The sequence below is a fragment of the Mastigoproctus giganteus genome, chromosome 2 (genome assembly GCF_048544385.1).
Source record: "Mastigoproctus giganteus isolate SK-2022 chromosome 2, ASM4854438v1, whole genome shotgun sequence".
Lineage (NCBI taxonomy): Eukaryota > Metazoa > Arthropoda > Arachnida > Uropygi > Thelyphonidae > Mastigoproctus > Mastigoproctus giganteus.
This window is the reverse complement of record NC_143576.1, coordinates 55,523,152-55,548,413: the sequence shown is the minus strand read 5'-3', so window position 1 is coordinate 55,548,413 and position 25,262 is coordinate 55,523,152. Positions and strand designations below refer to the sequence as shown.

Here is a 25,262-nt window from a genome sequence, read left to right as displayed (position 1 = left end):
GTTAAGTTATTCCCAAACAGTTCTGGAAACAGGTCCAAAGAATAAAATCACACATTCTGGTTTATTTGTGCACTGGGTGCTTTGGTTCCTTCCTCCATCTTTTCTTTCTGTACTTGAGCTAAATCCTGTTATCTTTGCACCTCATTTTTCTTCAGCATTTTCATCAATAACCTCATTTTTTATCTTCTCCAAACTTTATTTACATCAGCTGTGCCACTTTTAATAATTTGGACTAAGTCTTTCATTACTTTAATGTTTGATATCCCCTCAACAAATAACTGTATCATAATAAAACCTGACATAAGGATATAAAAAGATTCTTCTTTCTGGATATATGGATTATACAGGATTTCATAATACAGGATTGACTGGTGAATCGACACAAAGTGGTCAGTGAGGCACCATCAGAAAAGTGGTTTGCTGACATCATCAGGAAACAATTAAGATACATATGAGCAAACTGCTTACATAGCAGGCTGGTTTTTCTGGTCACATTAAGTGATAAACAATGGATATACTTATAGCTTCAATAGCAAGATCTGTAACATAAATTAAAAGTAAATCACACTGTCTTCCTCCAATTATTATCTCTGAACTTAACTTAAATTTTTTCTTCATGATGTTTTAAAGTCTTAGAATCCTAGTATCTTAAATCGAACTTAAATTAATTAAATTTAAATTTAAAAAATTAAATTTTAATATGGTAATAACAGATTGGGAGTGTTTTCACAGTTATATTTATCATGTTGAGTGCACTGTATGCAAGAATTTGAAAAAAAAACAACATTCAACAATTCGCACATATCAACAACTTTATTAAGTTTTGTCATGCTAATCAATTTTTATTTTCTAAAGCAGTTTTCAAAGTGTAAATATAATACTGTATATCAATGAAAAAAAGGCAGAACAAAGTTTCTATCAACAGCATTCTAGGATCATGCACAAAACTAATAAATTTGAAACATTACAATTCTTCTTCTTGCTTATTTTATTTATGCTGTTTATTTTCTGGTCATTCTTCTCCAAATATTATCTGCAAAACAATTTTAAAATAAAAATTGCTCAGCTCCAGATTTAATATCCCTTACATAAATGCATTTAATTAGAACATAGGTAAATCTTAACAGCAACCATCTAAACCAGGGATGCCAAATAAGGTTTGACTGGAGTAACAAAAGTACAAAATACTTGTTATATAGCATCATATACAGTTAACTCTGGTATAACATGATAGTTAGGTGCCTACAAAATCTTGTGTAGTGCAAAACCGTGTTATACGGGACTAAGAACCAGTACCAAAATGGGGGGGTTACATTCCAAAAACTAACAAAAATATATCATGTTTTTATAACTATCGGAAACTTAAAAACAGTAATAACTGAACAAAAGCCTTACAAACTGTGATACGTATATGTCAGATAATGTACGTTAACTTAATTATCTTCCTCTTCGTCGCTACTAAGCACAATCAAATGAGAACATTTTCTCTGTTTCAGATTAACTTCACCTTCTGAGCTTTCATTCTTCTGCACCATCTAGATTTCGTGTATCTTCTGCTTTCTTTAAAAAACCAGTAATCTGGGTCTGTTTGCTTTTGCTTGATAAATCTTTGTAAATTTCATGGTATAGAGCTAAACATTTTTGAAGCTCACTTTTGAAATTTGTGCTCCTTTCAGTTGAAGGATCTGCATTCAAAAAATAAAATTATAATTGCTTGGCTAAGTTTATGCCTTCCTGTATGGTTTTGTGTAAAATTTGGAACTTCAGAATTTTCAAATAAATTTGCACTATCATCCTCTGAATTGATCTGGTTTACCTCCGATGTCATTTCCACCAAATCTGCTTTGCCAGCCTCTTTTTCCACCAGTAATTCTAGAATGTCTTCAGTAGTCATATCAACAAAACCTTCCTCTCCTACTGACTTAGTCAGTTCTACTATCGCACCGATTCCATTTTCTGTCGGTTCACCAATATATTTCCTGAATGAACTGACTCTGGCCATACATTTTTCCAAAACACATTTAATGTTGATGGTTTTACTCCTTCGAGCGATAAAACTATGATTTCAATACAATCAACAACTGAAAAATGTTTCCATGCCTCCATCACTTCAATATATTCGGAATCAGTTTTTTTCCAAAATCCACTGTAATGATTTTCTGATGTAATGAGTTTTAAAGGTAGATATAATACCGTGATCTAATGATTGAATGAATTAAAGAAGTTTATTAGGAACATTACTTCAACATTTGGATGAATTAAATCTTTGGGATGGCCTGGCACATTATCCAGCAGTAAGTAATAAAACTTTTAAATCTAGGATTTTTCAGCTTTAAATAGTTTTCCACAGCTGGCACACACCAATTTAGAAACCATTCTTTAAATAAATCAGCAGTTACCCAAGTTTTTTTATTTCATTTCGAATATGCTGGTTTACACCTTTCACTGCACGAGGATTCTGAAATGTAAAGTTTTCTGAGCATTGTAGACAGGTTGCAAGGAAAGCCCATGGTATCCTATTGATAATTTTTCAAACATTTGCTAGAAGAGATAAGGATGTCATAATCCAATTATATAAAGCTATTGTTAAACCACACTTGGAATAGTGTTCAAATATAGAGAATGCACCTAGAAAAAGATATTGAGCTTCTTGAAAGGGTCCAAAGATGGGTAACTCGCCTGGTGAGATTGGCAAAAGGATGTCCATATGAGGAAAGAGTTTGAATATGTGAGTTGCACAGCCTGGAAACTAGGCACCTTAGAGGAGACTTGATTGAGGTGCTTACGACTCTGAGAGGCAAAGGTAAAACGAATGAGGATGGAATTTTCACAGTCATAAATGAACTAAGTGCCATAAATTCAAGTTGTGGGGAGAGATATTTAGACTGGATTGCAGAAAGTTTTATTTTAGCAGCAAGTCATAAATTACTGGAATAAGTTACCTACATGGGTGGTAGACAGTTTGGAGAAAAAAAATTCAAAGGTCAAAATTCAAAGGTCAGCTGGTCAGGAGGGAAATGCATAGGTTATCTATTACCTTTTCTTTTCATCATCATCATGAAAAGAAAAGGTAATAGATAACCTAACTTTTCTTTTATTATGTATTAATTATTTACTTCATTTTTTTTTATTATTATTTTATTATTATTATTTTTTTTTCTTTCTTTGGCTGGTGCAGCATAAGCTACAGGCTTCCTTGCACCATATGGCCATTACTAATACTAATTATCTGTAAACATTATAATCACCATATTCAAATTCTGCATCCCTAATATCAGAGTGACCATGTGTATGTTATGCCTATAATGTCTGCATTTGACGACTTAACCAATACTTCAAACTCATTACTTCAAACCAATACTTCAATTTATTTTCTATATGTCTAGCAATAAGTAAGTACAGTAATTGCTATTATATTTATTTTAATTGTTATTACTTTTTTAAATTGGTATCATGAGTCAATCCATTCAAGAGAGCTCAGAACCTAACTTATGACAACAATATTACTATCATGTGTGATATCTCTCAAAAATATATCTTCTGGTTTGATGAAATGAACTCAAGATCTTACCTCAATAAGTATTTACCAGCAAAACATTAGCATTAGTAGAGGTGTAAGTGCAAGAAAGCAAGCTAATACAGTATCAGCCAAAAAAAACCCCAAAAAACTTCCCATTTCACCCATCCATTTGCTCCAGCTCTTCCTTAAATTTATTTAAGACTGTCTTATATCTATAAACTTACACAAAGATCGATGAAAGTTTGTTCCAGAAATCAACCACCCGCTGGCTAAAGGCAAATGGATTGTCCTATTGCTAGGAGTACTAGGACTACGTAACTATCAGGAAAACAACTAAGATTGCCCGCAGAAAAAAATTCTATAGTTCCTAGGGCAATAATCTTAGAAAATAAATGAAGGAAGCAAACCTCTAAACCTATACTTGAACTAACTGAAAGCCCATACTCAATATTACAGACAATGCAGGAATAGATTCAAACTAAACTTATTAAGCCTAAAGCTGTTCACCAAAATGAAAGAGGAAATGTGGACAAGAGCCTTGTCCACAACAAAATGAAAATAAAATTTTCATTTTGTTGTGGTCACTGATGATTATAACTTTGACGATAGCACACTTTCTGACTTAAAGTTTTGGAAAGCTTGCTTTAATGTCAAGTTCACCAGCTAGTTATTTAAGCACCCATCTCCACATAATTCTTGAATGGGACAAAAAAAATTATTTAATTTCAAAAACATGGTCCTGTCTTATTTTTTGCAAAGAGGAGTGCTGCTATTATGTTGAGCTTCGACACTGAAAACAGATATGTTTTTCAGATATTTTTACTGTCTTTTTGATTAAGTAACATATTAAATTGTGTGTGACAAACCGAGTAATAGTTTTAGTCACATTCATCAGCCTATATTTAAATTCAGATACACTTTTACCCGTTGTGTCTCTTGTTATTAATAAAAATAAAAAATTTAGCTAGAGATTCTGTAGGTTGACTTGTTATTCATAGAGCTTTTGTACTGGTGTTTTGGATCGATTATCATCGCACATAACCAGCAGTGCAGTGGAATTTCAGAATTTAATGACAAATAAGTATCTCAAAGGTACTAATCATGTAGTTTGGAATTTTTTTTTTTTTTCTTTTTAGCTAAGAAATTTTACTTTTAGTAAGGATATAACTAATTTAAAACTGTGAAAATAACAGTATAGCAAAACATATAACTTTAACCGATAACATAAGTTCAACAATGTAAACTTGAGAGTGCAATACATATCATTGCATTTACACATCTATCAGCTTAGTGTAGTATCATCAATTAATCAATTACATTGATTAATTTTCATTGTTAATCAATTAAATTGCATTTAAACAGAAACCATGCCCCAGAGAAGAGCAGAAAAGCAACGGGCACAAAGTAGCAGGAGTGCTGTGGCTCAGGAGAAAACAGAAGGTCTATTCTCCTAAGAATCATGATCTAACAAAACGTGCAATTTGTGCAATATGACATGATACAGCCAAGGAGAATGTCTTTGTGTTTGTCTGTTGCAGAGAGTGTGAAGAGATCAGGTGCCAACTCAGTATTCTTATGGGCATTTAGGAGGGCTTGAAGAGTAGGATGGATGCACTTGAAGGATTTAAAATGGAGCCCATCCAGCTCTCAGCTGCCCAATTCAATGCCAGAGCTTACACTTGTGCATCAGGCAACACAGCAACAATCCTCAAAGTAAAATGATCCTACAGGAGGTGGTTATTGTCAGTGACTCTATTCTCAGGGAATTATATTATGCAAGAAGGATAGGTGAAATAGGACCAGAATATACCTGCCAGAGAAAAGGTAGATGGAGATTGTAGAGCATATATATCTTTTAAGGACAAAAAATGTGCTACTGCTGTACACATTGCCACAATGATATTAAGAGTATGAGATCTGAGAACTTAAAAAGTACAGGAAAATGTTGAGGAAGTCACAAGTTCAGGCTGAATTTGAGACTGTCTGAAATTCTGCCCACACATAATAGGAGGGAGTACACATTGAGAGTCTCTTCAAATAATTTGGCCCTACAGAAAATGTGCCAGGCTCATGGGGTAGAATTTTTCTAGGTGTAGTCTGTGCTTGTAATAGGAGAGATTTTTTACAGAGATGGAATACACTTAAATAGAAGGGATGCAAGAATATTTGATGATGCTACTGAGGAAGTAGACAGAGTGGGAAGGGAGGAGGGGTTATACTGTTAGTTAAGAAACAAAATCTAAGGATGTGCATCCAGTTGACATGGGTGGACAGTGCAATGGAAAATTTTAACTTTCCAGATATTGACTGGAACTTGTGGATTGGTCACTCGCATGCTAGCAAGACTTTTGGAGGATTGTTTTCTTCAGCAACACGTTCGAGGGACAACCAGAGGAGATAATAACCTTGATCTGATTATCAATAGTGACAACTCATGCATTAGGAATTTGGAGATAAAGGAACCACTAGGTGACAGTGATCACAGTCTACTGATGTGGGATTTACTTAAAGATGTAACAACCATCAAGGGTAAAGGGAAGAGTTTGTTTTCGTAAAGGTGACTACAGTGGTCTCAGACAGTTTTTAAATACTATACAATGGGATCAACTGATGATGTTAAAAACTGAGGCGCCTCCGTAGCCAGGTGGGCAGGAGCAGCAGTGCATAGCACACGCTTCTTGATTAGACCGGGGTTCGAGCCCGTGACCACCATATACTGAGGATGCGGAAAGGTCAGGGAATGACCACCGCAAATCCCAGAGCAATATGGCCTTAGTTGCTAATGCTCCTAAAAACCAAATAACAAATAACAATAAAAACTGATTTCCAAATTGGAAGCCTTCAAGGAATTAACCTTGGAAGCTACTAGGCTTTTCATACCAACTAAGAAATACCGTTCAAGATTTAGACCTAAATGGATGTCCAATGAACTAATGAGGCTCATAGCAGAGAAGAAAAATGTTTGGGATGCATATAAATTATCAGGTGACAGAGAAGTCTATGGTAGATATAAGCTGTTCTGTAATGAAGTCACAAAGGAGGTTAGGCAAGCGAAGGCTGATTATGAGAAACCCTTGGCAAAGGATTCAAAGAAAAACAACAAAGACTGCTTTATTTATATAAACTCTAGAAGGAAGGGGATGAATCGGATTGGTCCACTTGATGTTGGTGGTTCGACTGTTGCTGATTCTGCTCAGATAGCTGACAAACTGAATGAGTAATTTGCATCTACATTAACATATGAGGAATTCTGTAAGGAAGGGGAGGACAGAAGTTTACTAAACTCTAACAGGGAGCTAAATGATTTTGTAATAACGGAGAGCACAGTGGAGGAGAAATTGTTGAAGTTAAACATAAAAAAGGTACCTGGGGAAGATGGAATCTATCCAGTTATATTGAAGGAGCCAGGAGGGAAGTAAGCAAATCCTTAGCCATAATTATGAGAGCATCCTTAGATTCAGGGGAGGTCTCCATTGACTGGAGATGTGCAAATGTATTCCCAATTCACAAAGGGTGATGTAAATAATTATAGACCTGTCATTTTAATTTCTGTTCCAGGGAAAATAATGGAGTCACTGGTTAAAGAAGTGATGTAGGACATTTAGACAAGACTGCAGTGATAGTTCAGACACAGTATGGGTTTATTAAGGGGAAGTCTTGTCTGATGAATCTGATTAGATACTACAATATGGTCACAAAGGAACTAGATGCAAAAAATTTATTTTGATATCATATAACTGGATTTGAGGAAAGGTTTTGACACTGTTGCACATGGAAGACTGCTGTACAAACTGGAATGGTATGGCATTAAGGGCAAGTTGCTGCAATGGATAAAGGGATGGTGGAGTGGGAGATGGTAGAGAGTGGTAATAAATGGACACTGCACTTCATGGACAAATGTTATTAGTGGAGTTCCCAAAGGTTCGGTGCTAGACCCATTCTTGTTTTGTGTATTCATCGATATTGATGATGGTATATCAGGCTTAATGTCCAAGTGTGCAGATGATACATAGGTTGACAGGGTTGTTAATGGCAGTAAAGACAGTATGCTACTCCAACTGGATCTAAACAAGGTGGGCAAATGGGCTTAGAAGTGGCAATTGAAGTTTAACATTGACAAATGTAAAGTACTGCATAGGGTAGCACTAACCCAAGAGAAAAGTACCAACTGTGTGGTACTACACTCATGAAGGTGGAGAATGAAGAAGATCTGGGGGTAATTGGGCAGTCAGATATGAAGTTCTTTGAGCAATGCAGACAGACTGCCAGAGCAGGTCATGGAGTTTTGTCAATGATATATAAGAATTTTGCTAGCAGAGATAAGAGATGATTATCCCTTTGTATAAGGCAAAGTTCAGGCCAACCTTGAGTACTGCGACAGGTCTGGAGGCCTGTATGCAGTACAGGCCTCCATTTTAGGAAGGATGTAGAGTTGCTAGAATGAGTACAGAGAAGGGCAACAAGATTGGTGAGAGGAACAAAGGGGTGCGCTTACGAAGAAAGGCTTAAGTTCTGGTCAGGACCACACCTTGAGTACTGTGTACAGGTCCTGGAGGCCTCATTTTAGGAAAGATGTAATGTTGCTAGAACAAGTACAGAGAAAGGAAACAAGATTGGTGAGTTTGTATGTAGGCTTTAAGGTGCAAGTGCAGCAAAGGCCATAATGTACCTAACTATGGTGATATTAAATACATAGTTCTATCTGTATAGATGTTATTCAAATTTATACTGCATTGTACAGTTTTATCTGTTTGAGGAAACCAAAAATATCGGTTACATGTGGCGTGTCTGCTAGGAGGTCAGAAATGCTGAAAGAGGTGTTTTGTCGTGGAAAATGAGGTAAACATAGCTTGTCGATCAGTATTGTATTTGGAGCAATCAATATGCACATGCTCAACAGTGAGCTGAGTGTTACACCCTGTGCACCACGGTGGATCAGTGCCTGCAAGAAGATAGAGATGAGTCAGGTGCGTATGACCTATTCATAGTCGAGCTAGTACTACTTCTTCATGTCTATTCTCACATGTACTCGATTTCCAAGGCTTGAGATCTTTCTTTATACGGAGCAGTTTGTTACCAACTTGGTTTTGCCAAATATCTTGCCATTGCTCAACATTTCGCTTCTTTATAATTAATTTGAAATTGGAGAGCGGTATGCTAAAGGGTTGATCTACAGGATCTGTAGCAGTTTTGGCAGCTAGCTCAGCACATTCATTTCCAACAATTCCAATGTGACCAGGGATCAAACAAAAGAGAATTTATTGTTTGTTCTTATTTAACTTGGTCATGGTGTTCCAAATGTGTATGAGTAAGGGGTTATGATGATTTTTATTCTGCTGTACAGCTTGGATAGCACTAATTGAGTCTGTGTAGATAGCGCTGTGCAAACTATTTGCTGAGAGGGTGAAATTTAATGCTATGTAGATAGCATAGAGTTCTGCAGTGTAGCTACTGCATTCAATGGGGAGTTTCTTGGCTATAGTAAGGTTGGGAAAAACTACTGCTGCACCAACATGGGTGTCAGTTTTAGATCCATCCGTGTAGATTAGTGTGTACTCTGCATGCTGGGTTCTCAATGTGGCATGAATTTTCAGTATGAATTCTGCTGGATAAGGTATGTTTCCCCAACAATGTGAATGAAAGGTCGCACAGCGGTATGTGATACATCCAGGGTGGAACTGTACACAAAGTGGCCGGCTGTATCATGCTAAGAGTCAATTTGGCAATCACTGAACAGGGAACGTATCCCTGTTGACGGGTTTTTAGATAGGTAGGCTTTGTAAAGATTTTCCCATTTGGGCGAGAAAAGTTCATTCTGAGTAGGGTTGTCCAGTTGCCCTTTGACATTTGCTGCATAGTTTATCAGAAGCATTTGTCTGCGTAGATGTAAAGAGATTTCAGTGGCTTCAGCATATAAGCTCTGAACTGAAGATGTATGGAATGCCCCTAGTGCAAGACGAAGAGAATTGTGGTGTACGGGATCAAGCCAACGTAAGGCACTTGGTCTAGCAGAGCTGTGGTCTAGACGTGACCATATTAATGCATGATACAAATGAAGTAGCGTGTAATGGTCAGCTCCCCATGTTGTGCCAGGTAGTACTCTTAAGAAGTTTAGCTTCTTAAGGCAAGTAAACCGGAGCTGTTTTATATGTTTGAGGAAGGTAAGTTTTTGGTCTGGAACCATACCAGGAAAGTGAACACTGCAAACCACTGGGATCATTTGATTTTCTAGGTGAAGTTCTGGGTCTGGATGTAGGTTACGCTTCCTACAGCAGTGTATCCCAACAGTCTTTTGGGGCGAGAGGCGAAAGCCATTGTTTTGTGATCATTTTACAACTTTGTTGATGGCACCTTGCAACTGTCTTTCTACCATTCGCATATTAGGCGAATGGCAGGAGATACTGAAGTCATCGGCATACAGGATAGTGGACACTGTTTGTGGTAGATCCTGTATTATTGAGTTCATTATTATGTTAAATAGGGTGGCACTCAGTACTGAACCTTGCGGAACTCCTTCTTCCTGGATAAAATTTAAAGATAACTGGCTGTTGACTCTAACTTGGAATGAGCGATGATGTAGGAAGTTTCTGATAAACTCTGGCAGGTGTTCGCGTAATCCTAGATCGTATAGGTTTCGCATTATGCCGTACCTCCAAGCTGCATCAAACACTTTTTCTATGTCAAAAAGAACCATGACATGGTTTTCTTTTCATACAAAAGCATCACGGATGTTTATTTCTGCCCTGATCAGTAAATCAAGGGTGGATCTGCCTTGACAGAAACTGCATTGTACCGGGTTAAGAAGCTTGTTTTGGACTAGAAACCAGGTTAGGCAGGCATTTATAATTTTTTCCAGGACCTTGCTCATACAGCTGGTGAGTGCTATGGGTCGGTAATGTTGTGGATTTGTAGGATCTTTTCCTGGTTTTGGAAATGTCAAAACATAAGTGTGGTGCCATTTGTCCGGGAAGGTATTCTGTTCGAAAATTCTGTTATAAAAAAGTAAAAATGTTTTAAGGGCTGTTTCAGTAAGTTGTGCTATCATGATTTAATGTATTCCATCTGGTCCTGCTGCACTGAGATTGGTGGTGGCAATTCTGTCATTGTGAAGGGGAGATTGTATGTAGCAGTAAATGCTGATTCAAAGTTGATAAAATATTTCTCAGCCTGTGCTTTGAGTACCTGAAAATCAGGTGTGTAAGATGTCGTGGCTGAGATTTTCTTGAACGATTCGCCCAATGAATTGCGATCTCCACTGGTGTAAAATCACAACCGTTTACAGTTGGTACGGGAAGGTTGATGTGTGGATGTTTAGAGTACATACGTCATATTTTGGTCCATATCATTTGTGCTTTTGTAGTTTTTGTAATTGCGGAGGCAAAACGTCTCCATACTTACCTTTTGCTAGTCTGTCTAATACGTTTTGCTTCTGCCTGAGCCTGTTTAAAGTGGATGAGTTTGCAGTTGTTGAAAACTTCCTGAAGATGTTCCATTATTTATTCTTTTCTTTTTTAGCCGTGCTGCATTCATCATTCCACCAAAATTTTGAGCATGCTGATATTTTGTTGGATTGCTTTGGAATCGCTTGGTCTGCAGCCTGTAGTATTTGGTTAGATATATATTCTGTGGCTGAGTTTATGGATGCTTGCTGGACCTGCTTTTCTTCCAGTATTGCTAGTTGTTTGTATATATATCCCATTTCGCTTTGGAAAGTTCCATTTAATAGTTCTGTTAGAAAAGTGGGGGATGTTTGTATCAGTCTGGCATATCACTGGGCAATGGTCACTACCCAGTGGATTGTTGTGAGTAGTCCATCTAAATATAGGATATATGGATGCTGAGCATAGTGAGACATCAACAGCTGAGGTAGATCCTGTAGGTAAATGCGTATAGGTGTGTGAGCCATTATTGAGAGTAATCAAATTGTGCTGGTCAAGTAACTTTTCTATAATTTGTCCTCGTTTGTCCATATTTTGATTTCCCCATAAAATATGATGACTACTGAGGTCCCCTAGGATGAAGTAGGGTTGAGGAAGTTGTACCACTAGTTCTTCTAAGTCGGTGTAGCTTATATTTTGATTAGGCGGCAAGTATAGCGAGACAATAGTCAAGTCAAAATTAACATTGAATCACAGTGCAACTGCCTCAAGGTTTGTTTTTAATGGGAATGGTTTGGAGGGTATTTGAGCATTGATTATCAATGCCACACCTCCACGAGCCTGATTGTTAGGGTTGTGTACAACACGATCTTGCCAATGAACTGTATAGTTCCAGAGAGAAACAGTTATATGTGGAGTCAGATTGGTTTCCTGAAGGCAGAAAGCGATAGGATCATATTGTGTGAGGAGATCTCGGATATCATTTAAATTACTGTGATATCTTCTGCAGTTCCATTGCAGAAATGTAAGCATTATTTGGGTTTAGTAGAACCCTCGATTTGTTTTCGAGGGGGTTGAAGGTTTGTTTCACTCAGGTTTCCCTTTCCCCTTCTTTGCAAGGTATGGTTTTCCCATGTCCATATCCTCATCAGTGAATAGTTCTAGTACGTGCTCATCTTGCTGTGAGCTATCTTCTAAATCCAAGCAATCTGTTTGGTTTGCATCAGGAGAGGTAGTTATTTTAGTGTTTTTGCGGTGGGGAGGCATCTGATTGTACAGTAATTGAAGTACTTATGGCTTTACTTTGCTTGTCGTTTAGTTTACTGGTACGGTGGTCATACTGACCTTGCCCACTGAGATAGCGATTTGCTTGGCGATATGGTTACCATCATTTGGGTTGCAATTGATATATGTCTTTTGGTTACTTGAGCATAGGTTGGTTTATTATTATTCAGGGCTGGTAAAGATTTTTTGGCCTCTTGATAGGTGACATTGTGTTCAGTTTTGTATCGTTGTATGTGTTTTTCACATTTCCAAAGGGGACACTCCTTAGAAAACAGTGGATGTGCTTCTCTGAAGTTTGGACAACTAGGTGTTGTAGCTGTGCATTCCGTGTTCATGTGCGCAGTGGACCCACATGCGGCACAGGCAGCTGCTCCTCTGCAGACTGTCTGTGAGTGCCCAAACTTCTGGCACTTGTAGCAGCATAAGGGATTTGGAATGTACTCTAACACGGCAATTAAGATAACCTGCTTTGATTGCTATTGGTGGTTTAGGGTTATCGAAAGTGAGTGTTATGTTCCAAGTGGGAACTAGTATGCCATCTTTCTTTGCCATTATTCTTCTTACAGTGATTACCCCTTGATCTTGTAATTCCTATTTTAACTCTTCATCTGACAGATTCATGAGGTTCCATTCGGTGATGACACCTCTTGACGTGTTCAGGGAAACGTGGTGAAATGGTAATGGAAGTTCCACCAAAAGATTTTAGTTTTAGTAGTGGCTCAGACTGTGGAGCAGTGTCAACTTCAACCAGTAAGTCTCCTGATCTTAAGCGACAAACTGTCTTGGGGGTACCTATTATGCTTTCTAGGCATTTTTGCACTAGAAATGGTGAAAGTTTGCCAATAGGTTGTTCTTCAGTTAAGTGAATGATAAGAAAGGTTGGAGTTCTAATTTTGGCTACGTCAGTCTTTTGATGTTTAGCTGCAACAAAATCAGGCTCCGACTGTTTTAGCCTAAAAATCCATGCACCCAGTGGATTTCTGGGTCTTAGGATTTGTTTTCTCCATTTCACCCCAGAAGGGAGAGCTTTTCCCCTCCAGGTTACCAACCCCGCCATATGGAGGCAGGAGCAATGCCACCTTTGTGACCAAGTGGTAGTGAGTTAGTAATAAAACAATAAATGAATTGGAAGAAAGACAGAAAGAACATTACTTTTCCTTCTGATCTAGTAAAGTGCTTTCTTTACTGAATGAATTGAGTGTTAATGAAACGCTGAAAATAAGAAAAATGATTTTATTTCACCAAGAAAGAGCACTAATTTACTGGCAGAGACACAATCACAAAATCGCTTGGCACCTGGGGCCAAGATTGGTGAGAGGAACAAAGGGGTTCTCTTACCAGGAGAGGTTTAAATTCTGCAAGCTGCAGCATCTGGAGACTAGACACCTGTGAGGTGATCTGAATGAAGTGTATAAGGCCTTGAATGGTTTGAGCAGGCTCGATGCTAATGGGATACTTCTGCTTGCTCAGAATAAGAACCTGAGGGGGCATAGATTCAAATTGAGGATTCAAGACAGTTGCAGAATAGATGTGCAGAAGTTTGCCTTTTGCTAGCTGGTGGTTTGCTAGCTGGAACAGACTTCCATCTGTTGTTGTGGAAGGTGATAGCTTAAATAAATTTAAGGCTGAACTAGACTAACATTTGGAGTGAAATGAGTTTTTTTTTTTTTTTTTGCTGATGCTCTATAAGCTTGCTTTCTTGCATTGTATGCTTCAACTAATGCTAATATTAAATCATAGGTGAGTCTGAAAACTGCTAGCTTGGGGAGGGATATGCAGACTTTCCACATCTGGGGAGGTGCCCCCAAAACGTCTCTCAGGCTTCTTGATTCCATTCAGAAGAGGGCAGTTAGGTTAATTAATGATTCATCTCTAACAGAGTCTCTCTACTCGCTGTCTCATAGACGTACTGTTTCTGCTACATGCCTCTTCTACAAATACTTCCACGGGCACTGTTCTCCTGAATTGGCTTCTATAATTCCCGCTCTCTCTTTCAAAACAGTCCGAACACGTGCCGCCACCAGCCAACATCCATTTACTGTCCAACTTCAAACTCACAGAACCAACTTTTCATCTTCCTCATTTATTCATTCAACTGCCGTTTTCTGAAACAACCTTCCTTCGTACGTATTTCCTGAAAATTACAGTCCACAGAAGTTCAAGTCCAATGTCAACAAACATCTTCTTTCGTCTACTCAACCTCCAACCCAAGCACGGTACTAAGTACTATAAGTTCTAATATCTCTCGTGTTTGGGGTTTACATAAAAAAAAAAAAGCCTAATAGCTTAAGAGCTTCAGGCAGAGGTAAAAATAATTCTTGCAATGCTTCTGTTGGAACATGTGGAAGTCTGGAAAGCAAGGTGTGGGGGTGTTGTATGTTATCGTGGAACAAGTAAATATATGAGCTGGGGGATATGCAGACTAATAGCTTAACTAGAGCTTCACGTAAAAGTAATTCTTGCAATGCTTCTGTTGGAACATGTGGCAGTCTTGAAACCAAGGTGTGGGGGTTTTCAAGCCCTGTTGTATGTCATTGTGGAACAAGTAAATATGTAGGCTGTTAGGGTAACTAAGAGTAAGAACATGTGCATATATACCTGCATGTACAATAATGCTAGGAGCATTGTAAATAAATTTGAAGTATTGATTGTCATAAAATGCAGATATCGTATGATTTGCGAAGACATGGTGTCCCTCAGACATAAACGATACCAAATTTGATTAGGACAGCCAGCACAGGAGGAGTGAGAAGTTTTATGCTGTTAGTTAAGAAGCACATTAAATCTAAGATAGTGCACCCAGTTAACATGGATGACCAGTGCAATGTTGAGTCGGTGTGGTGTGACATAAGCACTGGAAAAACAAAAATGAGGAGTGTGCTTCGGCCTAATGACTGATCAATATATCAAACAACTATACAGAGAAACAGAGTAGGTCAGTAAATCAGAATGTCTTATTATCACTCAAACACCAGCAAGACATTTGTGGATTTATTGGATGACTGTTTTCTACAGCAGGCTAACAACAAGAGAGAGCAATACAACTGATCTGATTATCAGCAGTCAGTCTTCATACATTAGGTATCTGCAGATAAAAGAACCACTAGGTGGCAGTGATCACGTGTACTGATGTGGGATTTACTTAGTAACTACCATCAGAGGAAGAATTTTTGCTTTCAAATCATGGAAGCTACTAGTCTTTTCATACCAACTTCGAAATACTGTTCAAGCTGAGACCTAAATGGATGTCAGACAATTTAATAATACATTGTGGCAGAGAATAAAAACATATCACAGAATAAAAATTAAGTCACAAAGGAGGTTAGGCAAGCTAAGGCAGATTATGAGAAGTCTCTAACAAAGAATGCAAAAAAACAGCAGCAAAGACTTCTATGCTTATATTAATAATATAAGGAACAGGTTGAATCACATTGGACCATTTTATGTCAATCGATTAACTGTTGATGACACTGCTCAGGTTGCTGACAAATTGAATAGGTATTTTGAATCTACATTCTCACGTGAGGAATTCCTTAAGGAAGGGGATACCAGAAGTTTATCGAACTCTAACAGGAAGCTAAATGATTTTGTAATAAATGAAAGGAAAGTGGAAGGGAAATTGGTGAAGCTAAACATAAGAAAGGCATCTGGGGTGGATGGGATCTACCGATTTATATTAAGAGAGGCAACAAAAGAGGTAAGCAAACCCTTAACCAATAATTATGGGGGCATCCCTGGATACAGGCGACATCCTTATCGATTGGAGATATTCCACAATTTACACCGGGGGGGGGGGTTAAAAAGGTGACGAGTAATTAGAGACCTGTTAGCTTAACAGATGTTTCAAGGAAACTAATGGATTCACTATTTAATGAGGCAGTGCACGATCATCTAGACAGGAATGCAATTACACTGCAGTCGCAGCATGGATTTGTTAAGGGGCAGTCTTGTCTGACCAATCTAATTGGATACTATGATATAATGACCAAGCAACTGGATGCAAATAATTTTGATATCATACGCTTGGATTTCAGGATGGCTTTTGTTACTGTTGCACATAAAAGAATGCTGTACAAACTGGAGCAACATGGCATAGGCAAGTTACTGCTATAGATAAAGGGATGGTTAAGTGGGAGAAGAGAGAGTGGTTATCAATGGGCAATTCTCTTCGTGGACTAATGTTATTAGTGGAATCTCCCGGGGTTTAGTACTGGGCCCATTGTTGTTTACAATATTTATTAATGATATTGAAGAAGGTATATTGGCCTTAATGTCTAAGTTTGCAGATGATACAAAGGTTAGCAGGTTGGTTAATGACATTCAGGGGGAGCTACTGCAAGGAGATCTAGGAAACGTAGGTTGATGGGCTGAGAAGTGAGACTGCACAATTACTCATGGGGATAATTGTGCAGTCAGATATGAAATTCTCTGAGCAATGTAGACATGCTGCCAAAACAGCTCACAGGGTTTTGCCAATGATACATGGAAACTTTGCTAGCAGGAATAAGGAGGTGATCATTCTTTGTACAAGGCCATGGTTAGGCTGCATCTTGAATACTGTATACAGATCTGGAGGGTTCACTTCAGGAAGGATGTAGATCTGTTGTAATGGATGCAGAGAAGGGCAACCAGGTTGGTGAAGGGAACAGAAAGGTACTCTTACCTACAAAGGCTCCAGTCTGCAAACTGCAGCTTCTGGAGACTTGGCACCTGCAGGGTGATCTGAGTGAGGTGTTTAAGGCCTTGAATGGATTGAGTAAGCTGAATGTGAATGGCATTCTTCTTCTTACTGAGACTACACACGAGGGGGCACAAATTTAAGTTGAGGATGGATGGTGCAGAACAGATGTGTGGACATTTGCCTTCAGCCAGCAGGTGGTTGATTGTTAGAACAGGCTTCCATGTGTTGTTGTGGAAGTGCATGGTTTGAATAAATTCAAGGAAGAACTAGACAAATTCTTGGAGGGTATGGATAGGTGGAGTGTGTAGGTTTTTTCTTTAACTGATGCTTTATATGCTTGGTTTCTTGCATCATTTGCCATTACAAATAGTCAGTGCTTTTTTTGTGAAAAATAGGTGCCGGTACTCATTCTTTGCTATCAGGAAAAATTACTTTATCATTACTTTAGTAGTAATGTTTTTTGAATAAGAACAACAAATTTAGTATATTAACACAGTTTATTAGGCATAAATTTATTATTCAAGTATATTAAAAAAAATAGGTAAAATGTGAGTAAAATAATTAAATAAATTGGTCAACTACTGATTGCCGGGCACTCGGGTGAAGAGTCCGTAGTCACGAATGGTCGTTAGTGTAGTATCTCAAATAGAGAGGTTTATGGTAACTGAAAAAAAGTTTCTAGTACCCCCAGCTTGGCCTAAAACTGTGGAACTAACAAAAATGTTGTCTATTTGAGTCTTTCCAGTTGTTGTGAATGACAAGGATGGGAGAAGCGATTAAAGTCTTTGGGAGAAGCGACTGGCTGGTGAGAGCCGTGCAAGCCTCCGCACAGGTGCTTCCCCACCATCACCACCCCAACACTGGCTCTCTGAGTACCTCCTTGCCGGAACAACTCCAGCTTTGAAAATTGTTAAAAAATACTTCTCGTCGCAAAATTTATAAATGACCTTTATAGAATTATTAACTATTTAGCAACCTTTTTGTCACCAAAAGGAGAGTTACTTAGTACAAAATAATTACTTAGTTACTAGTAACAAAGTACAAAGCTATCGAAGTCCAATAATTTTTTTTTAAATTTTAACACAAAAAGTAAATGATAGATTTCAATCGGAATAGTTTTCTCTTGAAAAGCATTGAATAATGCATTGCAAATGTGATTTTTAAATTTTTAGCTCCATTAGTGACGGAAATATAGGTGGGGGAAAACAAAAAATACTCATATTTTCCTGTCTGGCGCCACCATTTTTAATTTTAAAAATATTTTAAAATTATATTTTAAGCCTACTTGTTGAGCTCTTTCTAATGGTATATAATAAGCTATAGGTTGTCAAAAACATTTTACCCCCCCCCCCCCCCATTTCTCAAACAAATTTTTTTCAACAATGATCAATATGGCATCGTGTTGGCCCACATGATGTACAAACCCATGCAAAATTTCAAGTCAGTAGGTTGAGTGGTTCCAGAGATACAATGCTGTGACAGACGGACGGCCGGACAGACAGACAACCGAGTAATAAGCTATAGGTTATTTATTATAAATAAATAAATAAATAAATTTTCTGTTTATACTCCGGGACGACCAAATGGTCAGAGGAGTTCACAAGATAGACAGAATACAAGAAACAGCACCGTATTTATCAGTCACAGGCCTGAATCCCCGTCACTCAAGGTGCACTTAATCACCCACGCGATTTACCACTCGGCTACAGCGGCCGTCTAGAGAGTCCTTCGTTAGACTACAGACCCTAAAAATAATAAGCAAAAATAATTTCATAATAAAGTTTTTGTAGAATATTCCAAATTTTTATTAAGTTCTCATCCGACACCCAATGCCGACTTCTTTTCTTCCTCTTTGTGTGTCTTTTGCTCAATGACGTTTCCAGAGCAGCCACAAATCGACATATTTTGCTGGATTGAAGCGGGTCAGTGGTGGGCCTACAATTTTAAGAAACAATAGGGAAGAAACTGTTTTTGTCATTAACGAAGCTCTGGTTGGGCCGGCAATCAGATTCATTTGTGAAAATCCTCATTCACATTCACTCGATGAAATTGGTATTGTATTCAGAGCATCCATCAAATGCTTCAATTCTTCCAAAACCATCTTTTCAATTAGGTATTCCCAAAATCCAAGAATTGTATCTTTCATTTAACTAATTGGATAGTATGAATCAGAGCTGAAATACTCAATATGTTCTACGTTGATAATAATATTAGTAAATTAATAAGAGGAGTTTACCTCAATATAGTACGTGGAACACTTCCGTATGATACCCTCCAGAAATTAAAACGGAAAAAACGAAAAAATCGACAACTTACCGGTACATTAAAGTAAAATATAAATAATTAAAGTAAAATATAAATAATTAAATAATCAATTTAACACAATTCAAAACAATTAAAATTCAAATTAACGCAATTAAAAGAATCTAACGAAAATATTCAAAACGATTTTCCTTCCTGAAGCTGACAATGCTTTTCGACCGACTGTCGTGATCACAGGAATGAAAATTACCGAATCCGGCTAAACCTGCACCTTAAATAGTGATTATGTGTCTTCGCGCATGCGCGTAAAGGTCCACGCATCGGAGATCAAATATGGCCGCCGAACATTAACAGAATTCTCGTGTAATTTAATTTCAACGGTTTCTGCAATTAATAGTCGCGTATAATTACGTTGAACGTTAAGTATTTTGGCCTCGTTAAATAAAAAAGTATGTTTTTCGTTAATGGCATGAAAGGCTAATTCTGACGCTGCTGAACGAGAAGCACGAACTGAGGCTTCGTGTTGATTTACACGGATATTAAGAGAAAACCGCGTCGAACCCTGATAAGACGAGTCGCAATCACCGCAAGAAATGTTGTATACTAGATCATTAATTTGTGTTGCGAACGCCGAAAGAACCGAGCGATTGTTCAGTATAGTGTGTAACTTCCGTATAGGCCTAGCTATAATTTTAAATTCGGTATCTTTAAAGAATCTGTTAAGCTGTTTGTGCCACTGTTCAACATATGGGACAGAAATAAAGTATTTTTTGATATTACTATTGTTGATTGGTGCAGTATTTTGTATCTTATCCTTAGCTTGTACCCTAATTCGATTTATTGTGTTAATGGGATAACCCCTGTTCAAGAATCTGCTAGTTAATATTTGTATTTCTAAGTCTAAAGCAGAATCCGTCGTTGAATATTTATAGGCATTTAGAAATTGATTAAAGATAATCGATCTTTTGTAGGTGAACGGGTGGTAGCTATTATAATGTAGAAGCATGCCGGTGTTTGTGGGTTTTCGATAGATGCTAAATTGTATTTTGTTCGAGTCCCGGGTAAGCGTGAAATTTATAAAGTTTAATGACTTAGTATCCGTATCTTCCCTTTCCAATGTAAATTTGAGTCTAGAATGAATATTATTGAACGAATGTAAAATGTCTTGGATAGTACTACTATCGGTAATAACTAGAACATCGTCTAAATACCTCCCATAGTATGTGATACGGGGACGAAAAGGTGTCAAATGTATCTGCTCAATCGTTGAGAGATAGATCTCTGACATTAAGCCACTCAGGCTCAAACCCATTCTTTTAATTGCGTTAATTTGAATTTTAATTGTTTTGAATTGTGTTAAATTGATTATTTAATTATTTATATTTTACTTTAATTATTTATATTTTACTTTAATGTACCGGTAAGTTGTCGATTTTTTCGTTTTTTCCGTTTTAATTTCTGGAGGGTATCATACGGAAGTGTTCCACGTACTATATGGAGGTAAACTCCTCTTATTAATTTACTAATATTATTATCAACGTAGAACATATTGAGTATTTCAGCTCTGATTCATACTATCTAATTAATTTTCAAACTCTTATTGACGATTTCATTCACTTCCTGTCTCTCCAGTAGTATACAATCGATACACACAATTATGGGAGATTTTTTGAATGGCTTGGTACAAAATTACATTAAATCTACACTAAGGTACTCGGCCCAAAGTTACCATATTTCTTTCCTAAAATATTGCCTTCAAAACAACATCGTTCCGAAATTTGCCAGGGTGAATTTAAATCAAAAAATTTCAGGCATAAAACAACTATCACTGGCGACATCACGTAATATTGTTAAGCTTGCCTTAAAATCTCGATATTCGGATAAACAAAAATACCTTTCACAGGTTAGGAAGCTTTGCGATAAATTAAAAAATTATCTACATCCGAACGATTGGTCTGTATTGAAGACCTCCATAGATTCGCGACGGGAAGCACAAGCCTCAGAAATAAAAAACAGACACGTTAATAAGTTGCAAACATTATCGAATAGTTCAAGACACGTTCATGCGAATTCTAACGCATTGTCGCGAGCTTGCGACCAAGTTCACACGAGTTGGGTGACATCCCCCCCACAGACACATAACGCTCTACCACAGAATATGTCGGCTAGTTCACGAACACCCCCTCACCCAGTATCCAACGAACCGACATATCAACAGGTTACAAATCTTTCCTCGTGTACACTATCGCAGGACCAGATTTCACTTTTATCCAAAGGATTAAATTATAATTTACCACCTCGAAAGCTGCCAAAAAAACAATGCGTAATTGATATTGAATTTGGACTTCGTAGTGTTCCACAAAAAGATGTATTTATTCAACAAGTTAACCAAGTAGTGAATAACATAAAAGAAACGCGACTTCCTAAATTGAATACACATGACAGTTCAGCTTTACGAGAACTTCGAGAAAATAAGGACATTATTATACAGAGGGCAGATAAAGGAGATACAGTGGTAATACTAGATAAACATGATTATATTAATAAGTTAGATTCAGTTGTATCTGATACCTCCACTTATTGTGAAGTGGACCCGACTCTGTTTACCAATTTGGTAAATCAATACAATAAAACGTTAACCACATATCGTAAAAACGACTACATTACTATGGTTCAGTTGAAGGAATTGAAGTCCAGAACATACAATATTCCTGCACTTTTTGGTCAGGTAAAATTACACAAGCCTGGATTTCCGATTCGACCTATTGTTTTCTACAGGAACTCGGCATTTTCAGCCTTAGCCACACATGTATATAACATTATAAAACCTTTTAGACAGGGTATACAATTTGGAATTAAGAATTACGATACATTATTTAATAATCTTAAAGACTGTAGACTCGGCGACAATGACAATTTATTCTCATTAGATGTTACCTCATTATATACGAATGTAAACGTTGAATACACATTAGATATTATTTGGGATATGTTAAATAAAAACTCGACACCGATTAATTATACGAAGCTGCCTATAAAGGAGATTTTTCACTTAATTAAACTATTAGTTGAGGCTAACTACATCACCTTTCGAGACAAGGTGTACAAACAAATTTTTGGATTACCTATGGGTTTGAGCCTGAGTGGCTTAATGTCAGAGATCTATCTCTCAACGATTGAGCAGATACATTTGACACCTTTTCGTCCCCGTATCACATACTATGGGAGGTATTTAGACGATGTTCTAGTTATTACCGATAGTAGTACTATCCAAGACATTTTACATTCATTCAATAATATTCATTCTAGACTCAAATTTACATTGGAAAGGGAAGATACGGATACTAAGTCATTAAACTTTCTAAATTTCACGCTTACCCGGGACTCGAACAAAATACAATTTAGCATCTATCGAAAACCCACAAACACCGGCATGCTTCTACATTATAATAGCTACCACCCGTTCACCTACAAAAGATCGATTATCTTTAATCAATTTCTAAATGCCTATAAATATTCAACGACGGATTCTGCTTTAGACTCAGAAATACAAATATTAACTAGCAGATTCTTGAACAGGGGTTATCCCATTAACACAATAAATCGAATTAGGGTACAAGCTAAGGATAAGATACAAAATACTGCACCAATCAACAATAGTAATATCAAAAAATACTTTATTTCTGTCCCATATGTTGAACAGTGGCACAAACAGCTTAACAGATTCTTTAAAGATACCGAATTTAAAATTATAGCTAGGCCTATACGGAAGTTACACACTATACTGAACAATCGCTCGGTTCTTTCGGCGTTCGCAACACAAATTAATGATCTAGTATACAACATTTCTTGCGGTGATTGCGACTCGTCTTATCAGGGTTCGACGCGGTTTTCTCTTAATATCCGTGTAAATCAACACGAAGCCTCAGTTCGTGCTTCTCGTTCAGCAGCGTCAGAATTAGCCTTTCATGCCATTAACGAAAAACATACTTTTTTATTTAACGAGGCCAAAATACTTAACGTTCAACGTAATTATACGCGACTATTAATTGCAGAAACCGTTGAAATTAAATTACACGAGAATTCTGTTAATGTTCGGCGGCCATATTTGATCTCCGATGCGTGGACCTTTACGCGCATGCGCGAAGACACAATCACTATTTAAGGTGCAGGTTTAGCCGGATTCGGTAATTTTCATTCCTGTGATCACGACAGTCGGTCGAAAAGCATTGTCAGCTTCAGGAAGGAAAATCGTTTTGAATATTTTCGTTAGATTCTTTTAATTGCGTTAATTTGAATTTTAATTGTTTTGAATTGTGTTAAATTGATTATTTAATTATTTATATTTTACTTTAATGTACCGGTAAGTTGTCGATTTTTTCGTTTTTTCCGTTTTAATTTCTGGAGGGTATCATACGGAAGTGTTCCACGTACTATATTGAGGTAAACTCCTCTTATTAATTTACTAATTTAACTAATTGATAATTTTCTAACTTAATTTTCACCAAATGCCAACAATTTATGTTTAGAAGGTTTAATACCTTCGTTGTCCTCGTTTTCCTTCTCTCATCACCAATATTGTTACTAGTGCTTAAATTTGAATTTTTTTTCTTTTTCTTTTTTTTTTTTTTTTTTTTTGAAACACTTTTTTCCTGTACAGCAAAAATTTGGACACCACTGCAGTAGAAGGTGGACCAGAGCCCATTGGGAATACCCCTTGATCTGCTCACTGTTGACCCGCGCGACTTCTCCATATGTGGGACAGGTGGTCAGATAGGTTTTACCAGGTACCACTAACCCTTTAACTCTCTTAATTGGCTCAGCACCACTTTTTGCCTGAAAGCCAGAAATGCGAACAGTGAACACCGAGTTAATTCTCTCCTAATCTGTTTGCTATATGAAAATTTTCTTCACTCAACGGAAAGTATTTGAAATGTAACTTCCAGGGGGAATTCAAAATGATTCACTATAAAAGGACTTCGTTAAACAGAGATCCGACTGAGTAATTTAGAATTACAAAAATGGTTATACAGTTTTATATAGAAAATATCTTAACAACAGACAGTGAAAAATGCAAATTTAGTTAAATAATTTTAAGTTTATTTGAATAATAGGTAAATGTGAAAAAAATTTATGAAATATTAACAAACTTCGGAGTGCACTGCATCCAAATGTCACTGTTAATAAAGGTGCGGGTACACCATATTGTTGCGTAACGTCCCAAAAAAAGCACTGAAAATATTAATACTAAACACTCTGAAGATAAGCAGATAAAATAAAAGTTTTCTTTCTCACTCGCCCTGTTACTTTTATTTTAAGTAGCTATCTACTCTAGAAATATCAATTCTGACCTCACATGGAATCTGCTTTTCCATATCTAGAGTGGTCCTGCAAAATCTCTTAAGTTCCTAAATTTTATTAAAAAAAGCAGTTAAATTAACCAATGATCCATCCCTTGCAAACTCTTCTCATTTTCACATAGATATTTCCTTTCTAGATATTTCCATGGGCACTTCTCTTCTGAACTGGCATGTAATCTATCTTCTCTTCTAAACCACTCCAATGCTTCAACTAGTCAAAATCACTCATAGTTCAAACTCACAGACCTAAATTTTCCTCTTCTGTATTTATCCCTTCTATATCTGTTTTTTGAAAAAACCTTCCTTCAGCTGTATTTCCCAAAATTAAAATCTATAGAAATTCAAGCCTAAAGTCAACAATTATCTTCAGTCATGTGAACTTTTATACCACAGTAGAGCACTATTGGTTCTTATACCTTCTGTGTTTGGGGAAACCATAAAAAAAAAAAAAAAAAAAATTCTTACGTAAATTCATGACATGAATCATTTTTCAAAAACCCTCCTATATTTAATTAATTAAAACCTTATGAATTATTTTCTACTTACTTATCGTCACTTGTTTTAAACTTGGTATTATATATTGGAAGGTACTGCAAGACTACTTTCCAATCAGTAAAATATAATAACCCTACAGTTGCTACTGCTCCATAAGTAACACCAGTTCTAGCCCTAAAAACAAATATAATAAATAATTACATTAAACCTCAATTAAGACTTCATTAAGACAAATTAAACATTATTTACATTTAATGACACATTTATTGTGGATGAAGTTT

The 25,262-nt window shown here is 37.0% G+C and overlaps 1 protein-coding gene across 1 annotated transcript in view; it reads right to left on the bottom strand.

The window, feature by feature from the left end:
• Positions 1 to 794: 794 nt before the first annotated feature.
• The window catches only part of LOC150089308 (cytochrome b-c1 complex subunit 10-like), a 48,144-nt gene continuing 23,676 nt past the window's right edge, over positions 795 to 25,262 (bottom strand). The window contains exons 2-3 of the mRNA XM_090368487.1: positions 25,033 to 25,155; positions 795 to 1,033 (exon numbers count right to left, since the gene is read on the bottom strand). Of these exons, the coding sequence (XP_090224613.1) occupies positions 1,030 to 1,033; positions 25,033 to 25,155 (127 nt within the window). The 3' untranslated portion in view covers positions 795 to 1,029. The remainder of the gene's footprint in view (positions 1,034 to 25,032; positions 25,156 to 25,262) is intronic.